The sequence below is a fragment of the Bubalus kerabau genome, chromosome 17 (genome assembly GCF_029407905.1).
Source record: "Bubalus kerabau isolate K-KA32 ecotype Philippines breed swamp buffalo chromosome 17, PCC_UOA_SB_1v2, whole genome shotgun sequence".
Classification (NCBI taxonomy): domain Eukaryota; kingdom Metazoa; phylum Chordata; class Mammalia; order Artiodactyla; family Bovidae; genus Bubalus; species Bubalus kerabau.
Window position 1 is genome coordinate 59,328,308 of NC_073640.1, and position 19,931 is coordinate 59,348,238.

At 52.4% G+C, this 19,931-nt stretch overlaps 2 protein-coding genes and 4 non-coding genes across 11 annotated transcripts; all 6 read left to right on the top strand.

Moving 5' to 3' along the window:
* Nucleotides 1-2,485: 2,485 nt before the first annotated feature.
* On the top strand, nucleotides 2,486-14,185 carry FLT3LG (fms related receptor tyrosine kinase 3 ligand). 5 transcript variants are annotated; one of them, XM_055551910.1, is made up of 8 exons: nucleotides 2,486-3,711; nucleotides 5,172-5,238; nucleotides 6,088-6,201; nucleotides 7,295-7,348; nucleotides 7,532-7,675; nucleotides 8,124-8,262; nucleotides 11,656-11,843; nucleotides 13,969-14,185. In XM_055551910.1, the coding sequence occupies exons 2-8, from the start codon at nucleotides 5,206-5,208 to the stop codon at nucleotides 14,173-14,175; spliced, it is 879 nt and encodes a 292-aa protein (XP_055407885.1). In that variant the 5' UTR covers nucleotides 2,486-3,711; nucleotides 5,172-5,205; the 3' UTR covers nucleotides 14,176-14,185. The 5 variants fall into 5 exon arrangements, with proteins under 5 accessions (XP_055407885.1, XP_055407884.1, XP_055407886.1 ...); XM_055551909.1 differs by lacking the exon at nucleotides 2,486-3,711 and adding an exon at nucleotides 4,049-4,163; XM_055551911.1 differs by lacking the exon at nucleotides 2,486-3,711 and adding an exon at nucleotides 4,766-4,853 and having other exon boundaries at nucleotides 8,178-8,262.
* A 1,074-nt stretch (nucleotides 14,186-15,259) lies between these two features.
* Nucleotides 15,260-19,297, top strand: RPL13A (ribosomal protein L13a). Of its 2 annotated transcripts, XM_055552638.1 has the most exons (8): nucleotides 15,260-15,394; nucleotides 16,799-16,871; nucleotides 17,259-17,324; nucleotides 17,518-17,619; nucleotides 17,818-17,903; nucleotides 18,084-18,143; nucleotides 18,429-18,551; nucleotides 18,738-19,297. In XM_055552638.1, exons 1-8 carry the CDS (start codon nucleotides 15,380-15,382, stop codon nucleotides 18,822-18,824), a joined length of 612 nt encoding a protein of 203 aa, XP_055408613.1. In that variant the 5' UTR covers nucleotides 15,260-15,379; the 3' UTR covers nucleotides 18,825-19,297. The 2 variants fall into 2 exon arrangements, with proteins under 2 accessions (XP_055408613.1, XP_055408614.1); XM_055552639.1 differs by lacking the exon at nucleotides 16,799-16,871 and having other exon boundaries at nucleotides 15,335-15,394.
* LOC129632671 (small nucleolar RNA Z195/SNORD33/SNORD32 family) lies at nucleotides 16,917-17,000 on the top strand. The gene has a single exon (XR_008704655.1). It is a non-coding gene; the product is annotated as a small nucleolar RNA Z195/SNORD33/SNORD32 family (small nucleolar RNA).
* On the top strand, nucleotides 17,659-17,743 carry LOC129632670 (small nucleolar RNA Z195/SNORD33/SNORD32 family). Its single transcript, XR_008704654.1, has one exon. It is a non-coding gene; the product is annotated as a small nucleolar RNA Z195/SNORD33/SNORD32 family (small nucleolar RNA).
* LOC129632672 (small nucleolar RNA SNORD34) lies at nucleotides 17,943-18,013 on the top strand. Its single transcript, XR_008704656.1, has one exon. It is a non-coding gene; the product is annotated as a small nucleolar RNA SNORD34 (small nucleolar RNA).
* LOC129632676 (small nucleolar RNA SNORD35) lies at nucleotides 18,222-18,309 on the top strand. The gene has a single exon (XR_008704658.1). It is a non-coding gene; the product is annotated as a small nucleolar RNA SNORD35 (small nucleolar RNA).
* Nucleotides 19,298-19,931: the final 634 nt, after the last annotated feature.

Sequence of the window (19,931 nt, forward strand, 5' to 3'; positions counted from 1 at the left end):
GGCCAATGTCCATGGTGTGAAATCTACTGTGTCAATCTTAAGTTCCAGATGATTGAACCGCCGGCTGACGATTCCTGAATTTTTTAACAGTCAGCTTCTATGAGCCACTCCAGCATACTGCTGTTTTGAGAATTCCTTTTTTTTTTTTTTTTAATATTCTCTTATGTTTTCATACAGTGTTTTTTTTTAATTTTTAAAAATTATGTATTTATTTATTTTTGGTTGTGCTGGGTCTTCAGTTACTACATGCAGGCTTTCTTTAGTTGCAGTGAGCAAAGGCTGTTCTCTGTTGCGGCACACAGGCTTCTCACTGCAGTGGCTTCTCTTGTTGCGGAGCACAGGCTCTAAGCTCACAAATGAGCTTCAGCTGTGGCTCACAGGCTCAGTAGTTTGGCACACAGGCTTTATTTGCTCTGGACCATGTGGAATCTTCCTGGACCAGGGATTGAACCCGTGTCCCCTGCGTTGGCAGGCAGATTCCTATCCACTGTACCACCAGGGAAGAAGTCCTCTTTGAAGATTCTTTTTGATGCAAGGAACCCACTCACACTAGCTTAGGATAAAAGGGCATTTTTTGGACGGCTACAGAGATATGGAAAATAGGGCAAGACACACAGGTCCTAAGAACCTGAATGCAAGCAGAAAGTGTATTCAGGTCTGGTCGCTGGGTCACGTGATCTCTTGGGTCTCATATCTGTCGGTCTACTTATTCTAAATCCTTCTAGCCATGTGACTTTAGGAAAGCTTCTTAACCACTCTGAGGCTTGGTTTCCTCATCTGTAAACTGGAGCTAATAGTTCCAAGCTCACTGGGTAGATTCTGTGATGGGTATGCAAACATGCTGTTAGGGGTTGATTTTGTCCTGGAGCAAATGAAAACGGATACCTCCTATCAGCAGTTGGCTAAAGCTGGGCAGAATAAATCACCTCTCCCAGAATCTGGATGTTTAGACAGGAAAGACACAAGGAACATCTTGGAGGAAAGTCTCTGGAAGGCTGTAGTTCCTCTGAGGTTTGATAACAGCTTCCTCCCGGATTCTATGGGCTGCCTCAGTGACCTTCCGATTAGTCCTGAGGCTTTAATTAGTCAAGGCCAACTACAGCAGGTCCCCATAACCCCAACAAAGACCACAGAGGACAATGAACGCCACAGGTGTCCACTAGTGGTCCAATCATCTCTGGCCAAGAGGCAAGAGCTCCTGGTTAAGACAGCCATCTAGTCAGTCAGCAAAAGTCAGTTGAGCGCCTGCTGTGAGTGGGGTGCTGGGGACAGCCATGAACAAGACAGAGCTTCCTTAGCCTCATGAGCTCATGTAGTGGAGGAGAGGCGCAGTCACTTCCTGTCAGTGCTGTAACGGCGACCACAAGATAGTGGCTTAAATAAAACAATGCAAACGTATTATCTTAGAGCTCCAGAGATCAGAAGGCTGCAGTGGGTCTCACTGAGCCAAAACCAAGCAAGGTGTTAGGACTTCCCTGTGGTCCAGTGGCTAAGACTCCAAGCTCCCGGTACAGGGTGACTGGGTTCAATCCCTGGTCAGGGAACTAGATCCCACATGCTGCAATGAGGATGTGGTGCAGTCAAATAAAACATTATTTAAAATAAAATCAAGATGTCAGCAGGGGCTGGGAATTTGACTCAAGGGCACTTGGGAGCCAGAGAGAGTTTGTGAACAGAGGAGAGGTGGGCTCAGCTCGGGTTAAAAGACACACAGACATGACGTACAGTGACAGGCAGAGTACTATAGAGTAGAAGCAGCTCGGGGCACTCTGGGAGCCCAAAGGAGACACCTTTCCCAACTTAACTGTGTGTGTGTCTGTCTGTATATGAAGTGAGGATGAGAGAGATGGCAGGAATCTCCACAAGGCAATTGCCATCCTCACTGAGTTTTTCCCCCCGCTTTATGGAAGTATGATTGACAATTAAACATTGTATATATCAGTAGTTCAGTTCTACAATGGGATTTTTTTATGCACTGTGAAATGATTATCACAATTAACACATCTGTCACCTATTTGTGGTGAGGACAAAAGATCCACTCTCAGCTACTTCTCAGTATATAATCCAGTCTTTTTTTTTTTTTTTGTGCCACACTGCCTGGCATATCTGGATCTTAGTTCCCTGATCAGGGATTGAACCCACACTCATCAGGGAAGTCCCTATTTGTTATTTTTTGAGGGACCTTCACACTTTTTTCCATAATGGCTGTACCAAGTTACCAAGCTCCACAATCCCCTCTCCAGCGTTTATTTATTTTATTTATTTTGGCTGTGCTGCCTGGCTTGTGGGATCTCAATTCCTTGACCAGGGATTGAACCTGGGCCCCAGCAGTGAAAGCACCAAATCCTAACCAGTAGACCACCAAGGACCTCCCCCTCTCTGTCATAACCTGTTAGCCAACCTAACAAGTTATGTGAGGTGATAATCTCACTGTGGCTCTGATTTGTATTTCCCTAATGAATAGTGATTGCATTGAGCCTTGAAGGGCAATGAGCATCTAATTAGAAAAGGTGTGGGGGGTGGCGGGCAGGGAGCATCCCTGGCAGAGGAAACAGCATGTGCAAAGGCCCAGAGGTGAGAAACAGCTTTGAGGGAACTAGCAGCTTCAGCGGTGGTGCCACCAAAACACTTCCTCGTCCATGGAACCTATGAATGTGACCTTACTTGGAAAATAATCCTTGAAGATGGAAGTAAGTTAAGGATCTCAAGGTAAGATATCCTGGATTATCCAAGTAGACCCTGTATCTAAATACAAGTTTTTATGAGACAAAAGAGGAGGACTTACCTGGTGGCTCAGTGGTAAAGAATCCGCCTGCCAGGGGGACTCAGGTTCGATCCCTGGTCCAGGAAGGTCTTACATGCCATGGAGCAACAGATCCCATGAGCCGCAACTATTGAGCCTGTGCTCTGGAGCCCGGAAGCCACAACTGCTGAGCCCAGGTGCCACAATTACTGAAGCCCAAGTGCCCTAGAGCCTGTGCTCCGCAACGAGAAGCCACCAGTGAGACGCCCACACACCACAACTAGAGAGGAGCCTCCGCTCTCTGCAACTAGAGAAAAGCCCGTGCAGCAATGAAGACCCAGTGCAACCAAAAATAAATAATTCCAAAAGAGAGACAAAAGAGGAAAGGACGGGGAAGAGCAAAAAGCCATGTGAAGTTGGAGACAGAAGTTGAACTCAATTTTTTGCCTCCTTTCCTGAAAGTTGAAGGTGAGAGGTTGGAGATTGGAAGTGAGAAGTTTCAGCCCTCTAGTCATGTGACTGGACTTTCTGGTCCTGCCCAGCCCCCATCCTGAGTCACCTCATTAGTATAAACTCAGATGTGGTCAGGGAGCCCCTCTTAATAACAAAGACACGCCTATCTGGAAGTTCCAGGGAGTTTGGGGTTGTCACCCGAGAAACAGAGCCCAAGAGCAGGTGCATTATCCAGTATATGACAACAACGCAGAGGGGGCCAGGATCCTTTTGTTCATTCATTTAACAAATATTGATGGAGCACCTTCTGTGAGCCAGTCATGGTTCTAGGTGCTGGAGATCCAGCAGGATAAACAGATACTGTGGTCGTCCTGGAGTTAAAGTCCTAATGGGGACAACTGACAATAAAGAAGATAAATAAACTGCAGTGGTGTGTCAGAAGCTGATAAGTGACAAGGGAGAAAGCAAAGCTCACATGAGTGGGAGTGCTGGGAGGGGGTTGCGACTTGAAAAAGGTTGGTTGGGGAAGCCTTCGCCTTGTGTATTTAAAAAAAAAAATTTTGGGGGGTTGCACTGGGTCTTCATTGCCCTGCTCTGGCTTTCTCTACTTGAGGCGAACGGGGCCTCCTCTTCATTGCAGTGCGTGGGCTTCTCATTGCCGTGGCTTCTCTTGTTGCAGAGCATGAGCTCCTGGCACACAGGCTTCAGCAGTTGAAGAAGGCGGGTTCGGTAATTGCAGCTCGCCTTTGCATCGTGTATTTGAGCAAAGACCTGAATGAGATCAGGTTGAGCCATGTGGGTATCTCGGGGAAGGGCATTCCCGACTGAGGGAACAGCCAGTGCAAAGGCCCTGGGGCAGGAATGTGCCTGCCTCAGGCCAGTGTGGCCGGACTGGAGAGAGGCAGGAGGAGAGACCAGGTCTGTTTAGGCCACAGTGAGGACTTGGACTCGTGTGGCAGGTGCACGGGTAAGGGGGCAGCGTGGAGCAGAGGAGGGAGGTGAGGGGACTTAGGTCTTCACAGGCTCCCTCAGGCTGCATATGGAGAACAGACTGGCAAGTGAGGGCTGAGGCAGGGAGGCTGGTAGGGTGAGGAGGAAACGATTTTCAGGTGGGTGACGGTGGTGGCAGTGGTGGGGGTGAGATGCGGTAGGATTCTGAACACATTTGGACGATCAGCCAGCAAACTTGCTGATGGATCGGACTGTCAGTGGGCAGTGAGAGGCAGACGGAGTCACAGGTCCCCTCCAAGGCTTTGGGCCCAAACACCTGGAAGGATGGAGCTGTCACTTACTCCCTGTGGAAGGAGATGGGGGTTGGAGAGTTGGGGTGGGGTTTCAAGGCAAAGGTGAAGGGCTCAGGGTGACTTCCTCCTTGCCCGAGCTGCGTTGATTCTAGCCGGAGACAGATCCACGTTGGAGCCCCCGCGCCACATTCACTGTGTCCCACCCGGGCTATCAACCCAAGCTCAGACCCCTTGAGCGTAAGTCCCGCTAAAGCGCCCACTGCGGCGTCAGCTGCCACCTGTCACCACCAGGTGGCGCCCCTTGCACCAGCCCGATCCACCCCAGCTCACTCTCCCCCCAAAATTTCCTTTCACTTTCGATCTTTGGCTGTCACCCGGCGTGGCCCCTTCCACACCCAGCTGGGGCAAGCCTGGTGCGTGAGGAGAAATGGACTCCGGGTCCCCGAAGGGCGGGGCCGGGGTCCCCCTCCTGGGGCTGAGCGCAGACGGCGAGGGGTCGGGTTCCTGGGTCCCTGGCCTGCGCAGAGTTGCGGGCACCGGACGTCGGAGTTCTTAGAAGGGGAGATGAGGAGTTTTCACCGTAACTGTGCTTTACGCAGGAAGCCCTATAGAGTAGGAGGCGGAAACTTAGCCACATCAAAGGACCGAGGGAGGGGCGGGGAGGTGAAGGGGCGGGCAAGGAAGGGGCTGGGGTGTGGGGGTCCGAGACTCGCTCTTCTGTCCCTTCCAAGATCCGGCCACAGGCATGAAGGGCCCCCGGCAGAAATGGTAGTGCTGGCGCCAGCCTGGAGCCCAACTGTGCGTATCCCTAGGGGTTAAGGTGGGGGAATGGCAGTGTCAAGATGGGCAGAGCTTAGAGGGGAGGTGGACAGAGTTGGGGTGGACACGAGTGGGGAGATGAACAGGGGTCGGGGGAGATGGACAGAGTTTGGGGGAGGTGGACAGAGTTGGGGTGGTCAGAAGTGAGCAGATGGACAGAGGTGAGAGAGATTGACAGGGGTGGGGGAGATGGACAGGGGTGGGGGAGATGGACAGAGGTGGGGGAGATGGACAGAGGTGGGGGAGATGGACAGAGGTGGGGAGATGGACAGAGGTGGGGGAGATGGACAGAGGTGGGGGAGATGGACAGAGGTGGGGAGATGGACGGGGGTGGGGGAGATGAGGAGATGGACAGGGGTAGGGGAAATTGACACAGGTGGGGGAACGTGGACAGAGGTAGGCGAGATGGACAGGGTTGGGGGGAAGAAACGGGGAGGTGGGGGCAAATGGGGAAGACAGGACTCAGATCTAGGGAAAAACAGGAGAGATGAGCATGAAAAGACAGAGGAATGGGCAAAGATGAGAAAATCCTGGGCAGAGGTGAGCAGAAGTGGAGAGAGATGGGCTGAGGTGCGGAGATGGGAGATGAGACAGACAGAGCGGGCAGAGGAGGGTGAAAACTGGTCAGCACGTGTCCAGAGGCAGAGAGATACAGGGAAAGATGGTCGGAGGTGGGCACACAGGAGCCAAGCGGAGGAGGGGCTGAGAAGCGGGAAAGCTGGAAAGGGGAAAGAGGGAAGAGAGAACAGGGGGCTGCCGGGGGCAGCCTCCACGAGGGAGGGGGGTGTGTGTGGAGTCCATGGAGCCCCCGCCCTGCCCCGCCCGCAGACCTCCCTTCTGCTGCTGCTGTTACTGCTCAGCCCTGGCCTCCAAGGGACCCCCGACTGCTCCTTCCGCCACAGCCCCATCTCCTCCACCTTTGCCATCAAGATCGGCAAGCTGGTGAGCGTCCCTGTTCCCAATCCGAGCCCGAGGTGCTGTCTCTGGGTCTGACTTCCCCCCATCAAGAGTTTCTGTGGCCCCCTGCCTCCTGCCTCTGGGTTCCCATCCGTCGTCCGTCCCCCTATTCTTGCCCCCTTCGCTATGGGTCTCTGTCCCCCTTTCTCTGGGTCCCCATCTCCCCACCCTGGGTCCCTGCCCCCTTCTCTCTGGGTCCCCGCCCCCCCCTCTGGGTCCCGGCCCCCCTCTCTCTGGGTCCCGGCCCCCCTCTCTCTGGGTCCCCGCCCTCACTCTCTGGGTCCCCGCCCCCTCTCTCTGGGTCCCCGCCCCCTTCTCTCTGGGTCCCCGCCCCCTCACTCTAGATTCCCGCCCCCTCTCTGGGTCCCCGCCCTCTCTCTCTGGGTCTCCGCCCTCTCTCTCTGAATCCCCGCCCCTCTCTCTGGGTCCCTGCCCCCTCACTCTGGATCCCCGCCCCCTCTCTCTGGGTCTCCTCTCTCTCTCTCTCTCTCTCTCTCTCTCTCTCTCTCTGGGTCCCCGCCCTCTCTCTCTTGGTCTCCGCCCTCTCTCTCTGAATCCCCGCCCCTCTCTCTGGGTCCCCGCCCCCTCTCTCTGGGTCTCCTCCCCCTCTCTCTCTCTCTGGGTCCCCGCCCTCTCTCTCTGGATCTCCGCCCTCTCTCTCTGAATCCCCGCCCCTCTCTCTGGGTCCCCGCCCCCTCTCTCTCTCTCTCTGGGTCCCCGCCCTCTCTCTCTGGGTCTCCGCCCTCTCTCTCTGAATCCCCGCCCCTCTCTCTGGGTCCCCGCCCCCTCTCTCTGGGTCTCCTCTCTCTCTCTCTCTCTCTCTCTCTCTGGATCCCCGCCCCCTCTCTCTAGGTCCCCGCCCCCTCGCTCTGGGTCCCTTCCCTCTCTCTCTGGATCCCCGCCCCCTCACTCTGGGTACCCTCCCCACTTCTCTGGGTCCCCGCCCCCTTCTCTCTGGGTCCCCGCCCCCTCTCTCTAGGTCCCCGCCCCCTCTCTCTGGGTCCCCGCCCCCTCTCTCTGGGTCCCCATAGTTTGTTTCCTCCTGTCTGCGCAGGCCTGACCACGTTTTCTCCCGCAGTCCAAGTACCTGCTTCAAGATTACCCCGTCACTGTTGCCTCCAACCTGCAGGACGTGAGTCACAGACGGGAGGGGCCCAGGATGGAGGTGGGAAGGAGAGATTCAAGATTCACCGCCCCCTTAGGGGCCAGGCTAGTGTGCCCACCAGGCCACCCCCTCCCTCGGGACCCAGGAGTCCTGGCCCCCAGCCCCCTCCGCCCACCCGCGGGACCCAGAGCCTGGGTGGTCTCCCCCCAGGACAAGCTCTGCGGGGCGTTCTGGCGTCTGGTCCTGGCCCAGCGCTGGATGGGACGGCTCAAGACCGTGGCTGGGTCGGAGATGGAGAAACTGCTGGAGGATGTCAACACCGAGATACACTTTGTCACCTCATGTGCCTTCCAGGTCAGCCCTGAACTTGGGGGACAAGTGCGGAGAGCCTGATGCTTTCCTAGGGATTGGCAGCAAAGGTCTGCTAGGCCTTACTGGAGGTTTCCCCTTGACTGGGAGCACCCCGAGGGAGGTGGAGCTGGAACCTCAGACCTGCTGGGCCCTGGTGTGGGAGGTGACACTTCTCTAAGTACTGGAGGATGCCCAGGGGTAAGGGCCAAAGGCATCAATTCTGCTCATTTCTCAGGCCCTGTTGAAGGATGTTGCTAAGGGGTTCTTACCCCTAGCAACAGGGAGAAGGAGGGGACCCTAAACACCCTCCTGATCCAGGTCTGACTGGGCCCGGTTGTTAGCAACCAGGGGGAGCAAAGGTCCAGACTCTCCATGAGACCCAGGCCTCACCCTTGACCTGAGGTGACGCTGGGGGTGATGCCGTGGTGACGTCTCCCTCCCCTGCCCCCAGCCCCTTCCCAGCTGTCTTCGCTTCGTCCAGGCCAACATCTCCCACCTCCTGCAGGACACTCACCAGCAGCTGGAGGCCTTGAAGCCCTGGATCACCCACCGGAATTTCTCCCGGTGCCTGGAACTACAGTGTCAGCCGGGTAAAGCCTCCCACTGCCCCCAAGCCCACCGCCCCACCCACTCCTCTCCCACCTTTACAGTCCCTCACCCATCCCACTCAGGGCTCCCATGGGCTGTGTGACTTTGGGCCTGTTTCCCCAAGCTCATCCCTCTCTGGGCCTCAGTTTACTTGTCCCTGAGAAGGGAATAACCAGCCTTGCCTGTTTCTCTGAGGCAACTCTATCCCAGAGAAACAGAATGAGAGTCACATGTTTGAGTGTAAATTTTCTTATAGCCATGTTTAAAAAGTTAAAAAAGGTAAATTCACTTATTTTTCAGGATTCTTAATGTTTGTTATTTTTTAGTATGTTATAGGTGGGTTTATTTTTAAAACTTTTTCACATTGGAATAATTACAGATTCACAGAAAGGGGCAAAGAAATGTACAGGAAGGTCCTGGACACCGTTTACCCAGCCTCCCCAGTGGTACATTTTGCTTGGTAATGTTAATTACAGCACAAGAAATTGACATGGGTGCAATCCACGGAGTTTATTCAGAGTTTATCAGTTATGTATGCATAACTGTAGGCATGCATGTGTGTGTAGTAAGTAGTGTGTATTAGCTGCTGTAACAAGGTACCACCAACCAGGTGATTTAAAGAGTAGAAGTTCATCCTCTTGTAAGTGAGGAGTCAGCAGGACTGGCTCCTTCTGAGGGCTGTGAGGGAAGGATCTGTTTCAGTTGTCTCCCTTGGCTTGTAGATGGCCAATTTCATGTTCGTGGTGCTCTCCCCCATGCATATCTCTGTGTCTAGATTTCGCCTTCTTATAAGGACACCAGTCATATTGGATTAGGGCCACCACTAACCATCTCATTTTAACTTGATCACATCTTTGAAGACCTGATCTCCAAATAAGGTCACATTCTGAGGTACTAGGGATTAGGATTGCATCGTATGAAAAAAAAAATTTTTTTTTTTTCTCCCAGCTGTACCACACGGTTTGCAGGATCTTAGTTCCTCAACCAGGGATGGGACCCGTGCCTCCTGCAATAGGGGCTAGGAGTCTGAACCACCGGACTGGACTGCCAGGGAAATCCCAGAGTTTGCGTAACTTGATCCTCATTCCAAAACTCCCGCCTCTCTCCCCTGGCAACCAGTAATGCTATTGAATTTAATTCTCATAGTTTTATAATTTTTAAGATAATTATTTCAATCACAAAGAGCCCTTTAAAAAATAATTTTATTATTTACTTTTGGCTGCTCTGGGTCTTTGTTGCTGTGCGCGGGCTTCCTCTGGTTGCTGCAAGAGAGCTCCTCTTCCTTGCGGTGTGTGAGCGTCTCATTGCGGTGGCTTCTCTTGTTGGGGAGCACAGACTCTAGGCCGGAGGGCTTCAGTAGTCTTGGCACACAGACTTGGTTGCCCTGCAGCATGTACTGAACCTGCATTAGCGGACAGATTCTTATCTATTGCACCACCAGGGAAGTCCTCCTTTTTTTTAAAAAGGTGTGTGTGTGTGTGTGTGTGTGTGTGTGTGGCTGCGCTGGGTCTTCATTGCAGCTTTCGGTTGGTGTGCAGGCTTAGTTGTCCCTTGATGTGTGAGGTCTTAGTTCCCTAACCAGGGATGGAACCGGCATCCTCTGCATGTTAAGGTGAATTCCTAACCCCTTAACCACTGTTTGCTGTTCATATTTACATGCATCACTAATTTTCCATTCAACTAAGTTTTACTAACCATCTCCTTGATGCTTGGCATTGGAGACACAGCACAGAACAAGACCTAGTTTGTGTCCATGGGGCGCTAACCTGCTGATTAGGGAGACATGATAAACATGTAAACATATAACTAAACAGGAAAGTGTCTGAGTGTAATGAGTCCTATGCAGGCACATTAAAACGGGGTGGTGGAATCATGGCTTGAAGTGGTCGGCTGGAAAGTCACCGAAAGTTGCAAACCGGGGAACAGGTAGTGCAAAGGTCCTGAGGCAGAAACCTGCCTCCCTGTTTAAGGAATCAAGAGGGAGCCCCAGTGGCTGAGGCCAAGTAAGCAAAGGGGAAAAGGTGTGGAGTGAGGGTACAAAAGGAATAAAGGGGGCCAGCTCAAGTGGGGCCTTGTGAGCCATCATGGCTTCATACAGAGTATCTTTCATTGTTCTATTATCTGTCCATTCACTCAGATATTTAATTTATGTAAATTAACTATTTGGGCTTCCCTGATGGCTCAGCCTTAAAGAATCTGCCTGCCGATGCAGGAGATTTGGGGTTTGATCCCTGGTGCCTGGAGAAGGAAATGGCAACCCACTCCAGTATTCTTGCCTGGGAAACCCCATGGAGAGAGGCGCCTGGTGGGCTACAGTCCTTGGGGTCGCAAAGACTCGGACATGACTTAGTGACTAAACAACAACAATAAGAAATATTAGGTTCTGGCAATGTCTCCTGTCACCCTCCTGGAGCTCATAGACTACTGGGGGAAGAAAATGAATATATAAATCAATAGGTAAGCACTAGACACATGTTTGTCCAATTCTAAAATGCAGGAATTTCCTGGTGATCCAGTGGTTAGAACTCTGCACTTCCACTGCTGGGGGCCTAGTTTCAATCCCTGGTCTGGTCAGGGAACTAATATCCTTCATGCCTCAAGGCCAAAACAAGTAAAATGATATATTTGAAATAAATAATTATTGGGACTTCCCTGGCGGTCCAGTGGTTAAGACTCTGAGCTTCCAATGCAAGCAGCACAAGTTTGATCCCTGGCTGAAGAAGTAAGATCCCAAATGCCACCCAGTCAATAAACAAATAAATAAAAGTAAATAATAAAAATATTTTTTAAAAATTTATAGGGTCTGGTTAAACAAGTAAACAAGCATACCAATTTAAAAAAGTTATTAGTGACTATTTTTTTAAATATACTTTTGGCTGTGCTGGGTTTTCGTTGCTGCCCTTGTTGTGGGGCTACTCTCTAGTTTTGGCATTCAGGCTTCTCATTGCAGTGATTTCTCTTGTTTTGAAGCATGGGCTTTATTGCATGGGTCAAGCAGTTGTGCCCAGGGGCTTAGTTGCCCTGTGGCATGTGGAATCTTCCCAGACCAGGGATGAAACCCATGTCCCCTGCATTGGCAGGTGGATTCTTAACCACTGAACCACCAGGGAAGTCCTATTAGTGACTTTAAAAAAATCAATAAAATGTAACCTTACTACGTGCTAGGCACTATTCTAAGCACTTTCTGTATATTCACTCATTTAATCTCTGTGACAACCTTATGAAGTTGGTATAATAATTATACCCACTTTATGGATGAGGTGACTGAGGCCCAGAGAAGTACACAGCCTACCCCCACCCCCTCCCCCAGGTCACACAGCCAGCACCAGGCAGGCCTTTTTTTCCCTTCCCTGGCCTGGCCCTACTTCTCAGTCACCTGACCTCTCTCCTGGCAGACTCCCCGACTCTGCTGCCCCCAAGGAGTCCTGGGGCCTTGGGAGCCACGTCCCTGCCGGCCCCTCAGTCCCCTCTTCTGCTCCTCTTGCTGCTGCTGCTGCTGCCAGTGGCCCTTCTGCTGCTGGCTGCTGCCTGGTGCCTGTGCCGGTGGAGGAGGAGACGGAGGACACCCTACCCTGGGGAGAGGGTGAGCCAGCAGGGTGCGCAGAGTGGGTGGAGAGGGTCCAGGGGGTGACCGGAGGCGGTGGATTCCATGGGCGGCACGGTACCCTGCCCCTCCCATCCCCAGGATGCTCTGCTCCTGCGGCTCCTGGAGGACCCTGGACTTGTTGATGTGGGGGCCATGGGGGTGGGGGATGACAGAGTGGAAGCAGGGAAGCGGTGTGCTAGCTCTGGATGTAAGAAGACCCCTCATGGAGGGGGACAGACTGGGACAGACAGACTGGAGGCCAAGGAGGAGGCCGGGTGAGCGTCCAGGAAGAGAGGACAAGGTCTGAGCAGGGGCTGGGATAGGACCATGGGGTGGAGAGGAGGGGACAGGCAGAGTCAGGGGTCAGGAGGGACGGGGCTAGAGAGTGACAGGCTTGGTGGGGTCGAGGGGAGAGCAGGGAAGGGGAAGGGGCGCAGGCAGAGGAAGCTGGGTCTGGCCCAGCGGGAACCTGGGAGGAGGAGGGACAGTCCGCATTCGGCATTCTGAACAGTGAAGCTCAGCGGGCGGGGAGGTATTTGGATACAGGAGTCAGCAAGCCAGGAGAGAGCCGCCTCCAGGAGCAGGGTCAGCAAAGCCCTCCAGGTATGAAAAAGCTCAGGTTATTCTAGCAACTTTGTCCAGTCTGGGGGTGGGGTGAAAAAAAACAAAAGCAAAACGGCACTGGGAGATGTTTGAGGTTACATCTTCCTTACCTCAAAGGTAAGGAAGAGAAGCTGGGGCTTCCTACCCTGGGGAAGCAAGAAGCCCCGAGGTGAACCTGGGAACCGGTTTGGGGGTGTAGGTGGTTCCCTGAGGGAGAAAGGCAGGGAGGGGCCCGTGGGTTCCTTAGTGCCCAAAGGAAACATTTGGCAGCACTTGCTCACCTGTTGAGTGCCTCAGTGCCTCCGGCCTTGTGCTGGAGCTTTCTACAAATTAACTCACTTAATTGACAAACTGGTGGCCATTATCATCCCCATTTCCCCTTGGCGCACACCGAGGCTCAGAGAGGTCAATCATTTGCTGAAAGTCACACAGCTCCTGAGTGACAGCCAAGATTGGACTCTCGGCCCTCTGATTCCAGCATCCGTGCCTTTCACTCTTCTGCCTCAGTTTCCTTATCTGTACAAAAGACTCATAATCATCCTTCATGCTTGAGTTGTCAGGAGGTTAAATGAAAGGACCACAAAAAAAACCCCCTAGAGCAATGCTGTCCATAGGAAACAGAATACAAGCCACACATGTGACTTTTAATTTTCTAGTAGCCGCATATATTTTTTTAATTTTTAATTGAAGTATAGCTGATTTACCACATTGTGCCAATGCATCTTTTTAAAAGTAAAAACAAACAGGTTTACCTTAAAGAATTTATGTTATTTCACCCTGTGTATCCAAAATCTTGTCATCTCAACATGCAATCAATACTTTAAAAATTATTGAGATATTTTGACATTCTTGTTTCCATACCAGGTTTTCAGAATCCAATGTGTAATGCGATGCTCACAGCACATCTCAATTCATATGAGAAACTTTTATTAGAAATACTTGATCTGTATTAAGATTCCATGAAACTTACAGTTGCGTAAGTAGATTCCTAAACTCAAGTTCTTTGAAACCTACAGAAGTTTTCCAATAACTGGATCAAGGAACAGTTTCTAAATTCAATGATTTTTTTCATTCCAGCATTTGTTTTGGACAGTACTTTTTATTACTTTTTGGTTTTGAGATACAATTTTCTACTGAGAAATTGTCCTCTTATCCTTGTCCCTTTTCATACCCTGTTTTCCCACGCTCCCAATAATCACACTATTAGTTGAAGCTTAAATTAGATGAAATGAAAAACTAAGTTCCTCAGTTTTGCTGGTCACAATAGGAATGCCCAGTTTTCACATGGGGCTGGTCTCAAGGGCTGTCTTGGAAAGCACAGATCTAAAACGTGTTCATCATTGCGCGAAGTTTTCTTTGACAGCAATGCCCAAACACATAGTGAGTGCTCACGGTGAATGGAGTTGTTTTCGGGCATTGAGTTTATACTTGAGCTTGTACCCTGAGCTTCTTCCTTTCCCCTCCTCTGTCCATGGAACCTCAAACAGCCTAGTGAGTCATCTATCATCCCCTTTTACAGCGGAGGACACTGAGGCCCAGAGAGAGCAGTCACCTGCCAGCGGACACAGAGTCGGAACTTGGAGGAAGTCAGCTAGAACCTGGTCCTTTCCTTGGCCACACTGCTCCTGTCACTGTCCCTCCGGGATGGAGGCAACGCCAGCACCCACCATCGGCTCCCCCTTCCCCACTTTGTACAAAGCCCTTGTCCCCAGGAAATTGTATATAAATCATCATTTTCTACCAGCTCTGGCCAGGTTTGTTTGTGGATGGGACACGGTGTGTGTATGGGGCCGTTTGGGTTCGGGTTTGGTTTTTCAGTTAATGCAGTGTTTCATTCAATACATATTTTCGGAGTCCTCCCGGGGCCCAGGGCCAGAAGAGGGCAATGCTGGGACCCAGACGTGAGTCGGAACCAGCCCTGCCCTCTCAGGATTCCTGGTCCAGAGGGGAGAGACATCGGCCCCAGAGAGCCCCAGTACACGATGACACACGCTCTAATGGAGGTGGCTTAGGCACTGTGGGAACCCCCAGGCGGTACCTGAGCCAGCCTGAGGGATATCAGGGAGGTTCTCTAAAGGGAAGGACTCAAGCCAGATTTTAGAAAACAGGATGGGGGTGGGGGTAGAGGGGACGGCAGCCTAGTCAAGGGACACTGTCAAGGCAAAAAACTTTGTCCAGAAAGTCCAGAAAGTGAGAAGCTCCTTTGGGGAACACTCAGGCATCTAGAGAAGGAAATGGCAACCCACTCCAGTATTCTTGCCTGGAAAATCCCATGGACCGAGGAGCCTGGTAGGCTATAGTCCATGGGGTCGCAAAGAGTCGGACACGACTGAGCAACTTCACTTCAGGCATCTAGAAGTCATTCTTTCATTCGCCAGCTCTCAAGCTGAAGACTATCCCCACCTGTTTATCAGGTGGGGACACTGAAGCCCATACACGGCCAGGGATTTAGTCAGATCACAAGTCAGACAGGCACTGGAATTCAGATCTCTAAGCCTTGGCGGAGCGCTAAAGGGCAAGCCCTCCTGGCCCCCTGCAGGCCACCACGTGCCCTGCAGCGCGACTTCGCTTCAGGGGGTAACCGCCTCTCCTCCAGCATTCTTGGCCCCGCCCATCAGCAAGCAGCGGGCAACTCACGCGAGGCTTACCAGCCCCTCAAGAATACTGCAGCGGAGGCTGAAGAGCACCGCCCCCTACCCCACGTGATCTCGCCCGGCTCAGCCATGGCCGCCTAGGCTCGATGGGAACGATTCCGATTGGACAGTCAGAAGATGACCCGCCTCCCGATGGGGCATTTCTGCGCACGCGGCTGACACTCTGGCCAATGAGAAGACAGAAAGCGGCCGTGTTGCGTCACTTCTTCCGCCCCTGTTTCAAGGGATAAGAAACCCTGCGTCTAGGGTTCCTTCTTTCCCAGGCGGCTGCCGAAGATGGCGGAGGGGCAGGTACAGGCTCCGCGCGGGCCGGGGCGGCGTGGGGCCGGGTGGGGTCCAGGCCGGACCGGGGTTGGACCTCTTTTCTCTCGTAAGTGTGCTGTGGAACTTAAGGACGATAACTGAGCAAAGCAGAAAGCTTTCGGGGTAAGAGAAATCCAAAACGGGAATATAAGGCAGTTTTTGCGCTCTGGGCTGGCTAAGAATGCGGCATTATTTTTTCTTCGAGGGGCAGTCATCTTTGCTTCCTACACAAAAAGAGTTATTTTAAAATTAGGCCTCATTTATCTAGATCTTGGCGGAATTGAACTGGTGTGTCCCCACCAATGGGAAAGCACGCTGAAGGCGGCTACGCCACCTGGGGACGGTGAGAAGCCGGGGGTAGGCCAAAATGGAGAGTATTTCCGCCCTGCCCAGGCGCCGGTTGCTTCGGCCACGTGAAAGTGTGCATCAGGGTTCCCCTGCAACTGGGGGTAATTTGGCACGAAACCTTTGCTGTAGGTTGGGAGAGCTCTTGCATATGGGGCAGGCAAACATTGCTCTGCTTTGGGGTTAGATGGAGTCTAAAAGTGCTGGTGCTAGCAACTGGACTGAATGAAATGTTCCAGATCCTTGAAACATTCTTAATTGCTTAACCAGCTAGAAGGCCTCAAGATAGAAGCTTACGACTGACTCTTCTCCGGCTCCTTCCTTGTGTAACCTATTACTGATAAAGGGAGGGAGTGGCTCTGGAAGGGGTGAACATGTGATGGGGTCTGTGGTTCAGGAAGGAAAATTAAGTTTGAAGCCAGGGAAGTGGTCGAGTTCTCTGAACACGGGTCCCTGCGTTCACATAACGTGCACTTGGTAAGAGCTGGAACTTCTGAAAAGAAGCCAAGGATTAGATTAGTATTTGAGCTGTTAAAGCTTCCCTAAGGATGCAGAGCTAGTCAGTACCAGAGGAAGCTTGGGTTTTTGACCACCCTGCCTAGCTTCACTGGCTCTGAACCTGTTTGCTTTGATACTCACACTAGAAAGCTACCTTTGAGATCAGAACAGAATCAGATTCTGTCCAGGTTCTACAGGTTGCATTCAGATTACCGGTTCTTCTAACTGGGTGATCAGTGTTGATTCGGATTGTAGCTCATTCTCTGACCATGGAACATAATCTGGGCATAAAGATGTCTGCCCTTGAAGCAGCTGAAATGTGAGGGATTGGTTTATTTTGTATCTTACCTGCTCACTGAAATTCTGAGTCATTTGCTTTCTTGGCCATCTCTAAAGTGAGCCTTAAGTTCTAGTTTTGGGTCTAATATATGGTTAGCAGGTGTTCTGGGAGGTAAGTTAACTAATGAAGAGGAGTAATTGGTTGAGGTGGGCAGTCAAAGTTGTGGGTGCCTCTGAGCCCTTCTGAGCTCTTCAACCTGTCTCCAACAGGTACTGGTGCTCGATGGCCGAGGCCATCTCCTGGGCCGCCTGGCGGCCATTGTGGCCAAGCAGGTGCTTCTGGGTAAGTCTGCCCGCTGCCCACAGCTCCCACCAGACATGAGCTCAGCAGGTCAGTGATGAGCAAAAATCACCATCTTTCGTTTGAGTCTCACGACCGTGAGATCAACCCCATGCACCGCTCTGAGACCTGCCAGCATCCTCCCCTCCTGGGTCAGGGGCTGTGAATTCAAAACATGTTTTGTTGGAGTAACAAATTGAACTTGAGCATGAGACAAGCTCCACCAGTTAGTGCTCTGTGACTTGGGGCAGGAGATTTGGTGTCTTCTGGTGTGTTTGTGCACAGGGGCCAGTTTCAGGCAGGGCTAGGGCCTCCTTTCTGGGCAGTAACTGGGCACCTGGCTTCCTGACTTTTGCCCCCCTTGATTGTTCCATTTTCCATCCCCTCTAGGCCGGAAGGTTGTGGTCGTGCGCTGTGAGGGCATCAACATTTCTGGCAATTTCTACAGAAATAAGTGTGAGTTAGGGCCTGGAAGGTGGGCTGGGGAGGCTGGATCTGTGTGAGGCTCAGGCTTCACAGACTTGGGAAGCAGACCCCCCAGTGGTGGGAGGTGCAAGTAGCAGGCCCTCAGAAGTGAGGTCATGGCGTTGGAAGGAGTTACTGCCTGGCTGGGGACTCTGAGGCCTTACACGCTCTCCCTTCTTCCCAGTGAAATACCTGGCTTTTCTCCGCAAGCGGATGAACACCAACCCCTCCCGTGGCCCCTACCACTTCCGAGCCCCCAGCCGCATCTTCTGGCGGACAGTACGAGGTGAGCTGGGCCCAGGGACCGCAGGTGCTGAGGGGGCAGGTAGCCAATGATGAAGACTTCTCCCACTCGTGTTCGAGTTTCCCAGCCATGAGATGACTCCACATGCACTACCATCTGAGGCCACCCGTCTGCCTGCCTGGGCGGGACAGCGGCTCCCCACGTGCCCCACTGAGCAGGCCTGCTGTCCTCTGTCCACAGGCATGCTGCCCCACAAGACCAAGCGGGGCCAAGCTGCTCTGGAGCGCCTCAAGGTGTTTGATGGGATCCCACCACCCTATGACAAGGTGAGCAGGACCCAGCTCCCTCGACAGTATCCCTATGGCTGGCGTCGGTGATGTTCTGCAATTACCTACATTGTTTGATCCCTGTGAAAAGAGCACCGGCTGAGACGCCTGCCCCAGCCAGCCTTCTTCCCTGTCTGTCCCTCGCTCCAGGTCTCTTAAGCCCCTCTCCTTCTCTAACAGAAAAAGCGAATGGTGGTTCCTGCTGCCCTCAAGGTTGTGCGTCTGAAGCCTACTCGCAAGGTGAGCCTCCAGATTTGCTGAGTGATGCCCTTGGGGTTCTGGGGCTTCCTGGGAGGGTGCACTTAGGGCCCTAGGCCTGGCAGATGATGGTTTTTTTCTCACGATGGTCTGCGGATGCCACTGCGGGCAGTGCCGAAAATGCCAATGGCTCAGCTGATGCCAGGAGGAACGGGGAGCATGGCCCCCTGACAAGCTGGAAGGCTCTAGGACAGAATGTTAACACCCCTCCCCTAGTCACCCTGGCCTCCTTTTCTAACAGCTTCGTTTCTTCTCCCTCCCCTCTAGTTTGCCTACCTAGGGCGCCTGGCCCATGAGGTTGGCTGGAAGTACCAGGCAGTAACGGCCACCCTGGAGGAGAAGAGAAAGGAGAAGGCCAAGATCCACTACCGGAAAAAGAAGCAGCTCATGGTGAGGGTGGGATTGGTACTGGAGGGGCCCCACATTCCCAGGCAGCTGGTAACTCTCGCCTCTTTATTAGGCTTTTGGAAGTCTCTGCCTAAGGCCCACTGTGGGAATGGGGAGTGGGATTGGGTCCCTGGGATGACAGTCCCTGGGAGCAGCCACTGATCACTATCTGTCATCTTGGCCCCACAGAGGCTACGGAAGCAGGCTGAAAAGAACATCGAGAAGAAAATTGGCAAATTCACAGAGGTCCTCAAGACTCACGGATTCCTAGTCTGAGCCAAATAAAATTGACTGTTTATTCTTCATGCTTGGCCTGGCCTGCCCTTCCTCCATCGCCACCCTAGGATGTGGGGGCCCCAGGGGCTGCCATGCAGGTGCCACAGGCAGACAGGGTATAGCCGAGGGGCATTAATCAGTGTAGGCGGGTCCAGGGGCTCTGCAGGCATCGTTGGTCTGCAGCCTGTTTGTTCGTGAGACCTTTAAGACATGAACAGTTGGAACAACCAGTCCAGTTGCAATATTGGCAGAAGTGAGCTGGAAGACTATTGGAAGGGATTCGCATGACTTAAAGGGAGTCTGTTCATGCTTCCCACGTGGTCGGATACTATACTCTGCAGCTGTTAGGATGTGAGAGAATGCCCAAAAAGTGTCTCTGGAAGAGAAGTTTCAGCCAAGGGGTCACAGGCATCGCCCTCGTGTCTTCCCTATATTTTGTGATCCAAAACCAATAAATTATTTTTTTAAAGAAATGTGGCGTCTTTGCAGTGTGTGTCTGCTGTAGAGGCAGGCCCAGGGGAGCAAGGCTCTCGGCTGACGGGGGACTTGGAGAGTAAGGCTGGCTGTGCTCTTTCCACAGGTGGATCAGAAACTGCCTTTCATGGAAGAGTTGACCTTGGTAGACACTTTACATGCCAAGGGATTTGAGATGCCTGTGGGTTTGTGGGTATTTATGGCCTGTAGAGCCGGGTGTTGCCCATTTTACATAAAATTGTCTCCCTAATTCAGCTGCAAAGTATGGAATTGGCCACTCTTCCCTAAAACCAGTCCCTCACTGGGGCATGTGGGCTGTTCATGCCAGACTAATGCAGAGATAGGTGATGAGGTATTAGAGAAGTGAGAAGGTTGTTTTTTTTTAAGATGAAAACTAGACCTGTTAGATCTGCCAGGATGAGTCCCTGAAAGGGTCAGGGTACCCAGCCCTTGGTCACCTCTCAACACCCAGGTGGGCCCCCTGCCCCATCTAACTGAGGAGGTTCTGTGCGGTCAGTGGTGTCAGCGCTGATGACACCCGGAGGGGTCTGGCTTGACTAAGGTACATCCATCTGTACTGGGAGGAAAACTAGGTTCCTGCTGCCCTTTGAGACTGGTGGGCAGTACTTGTGT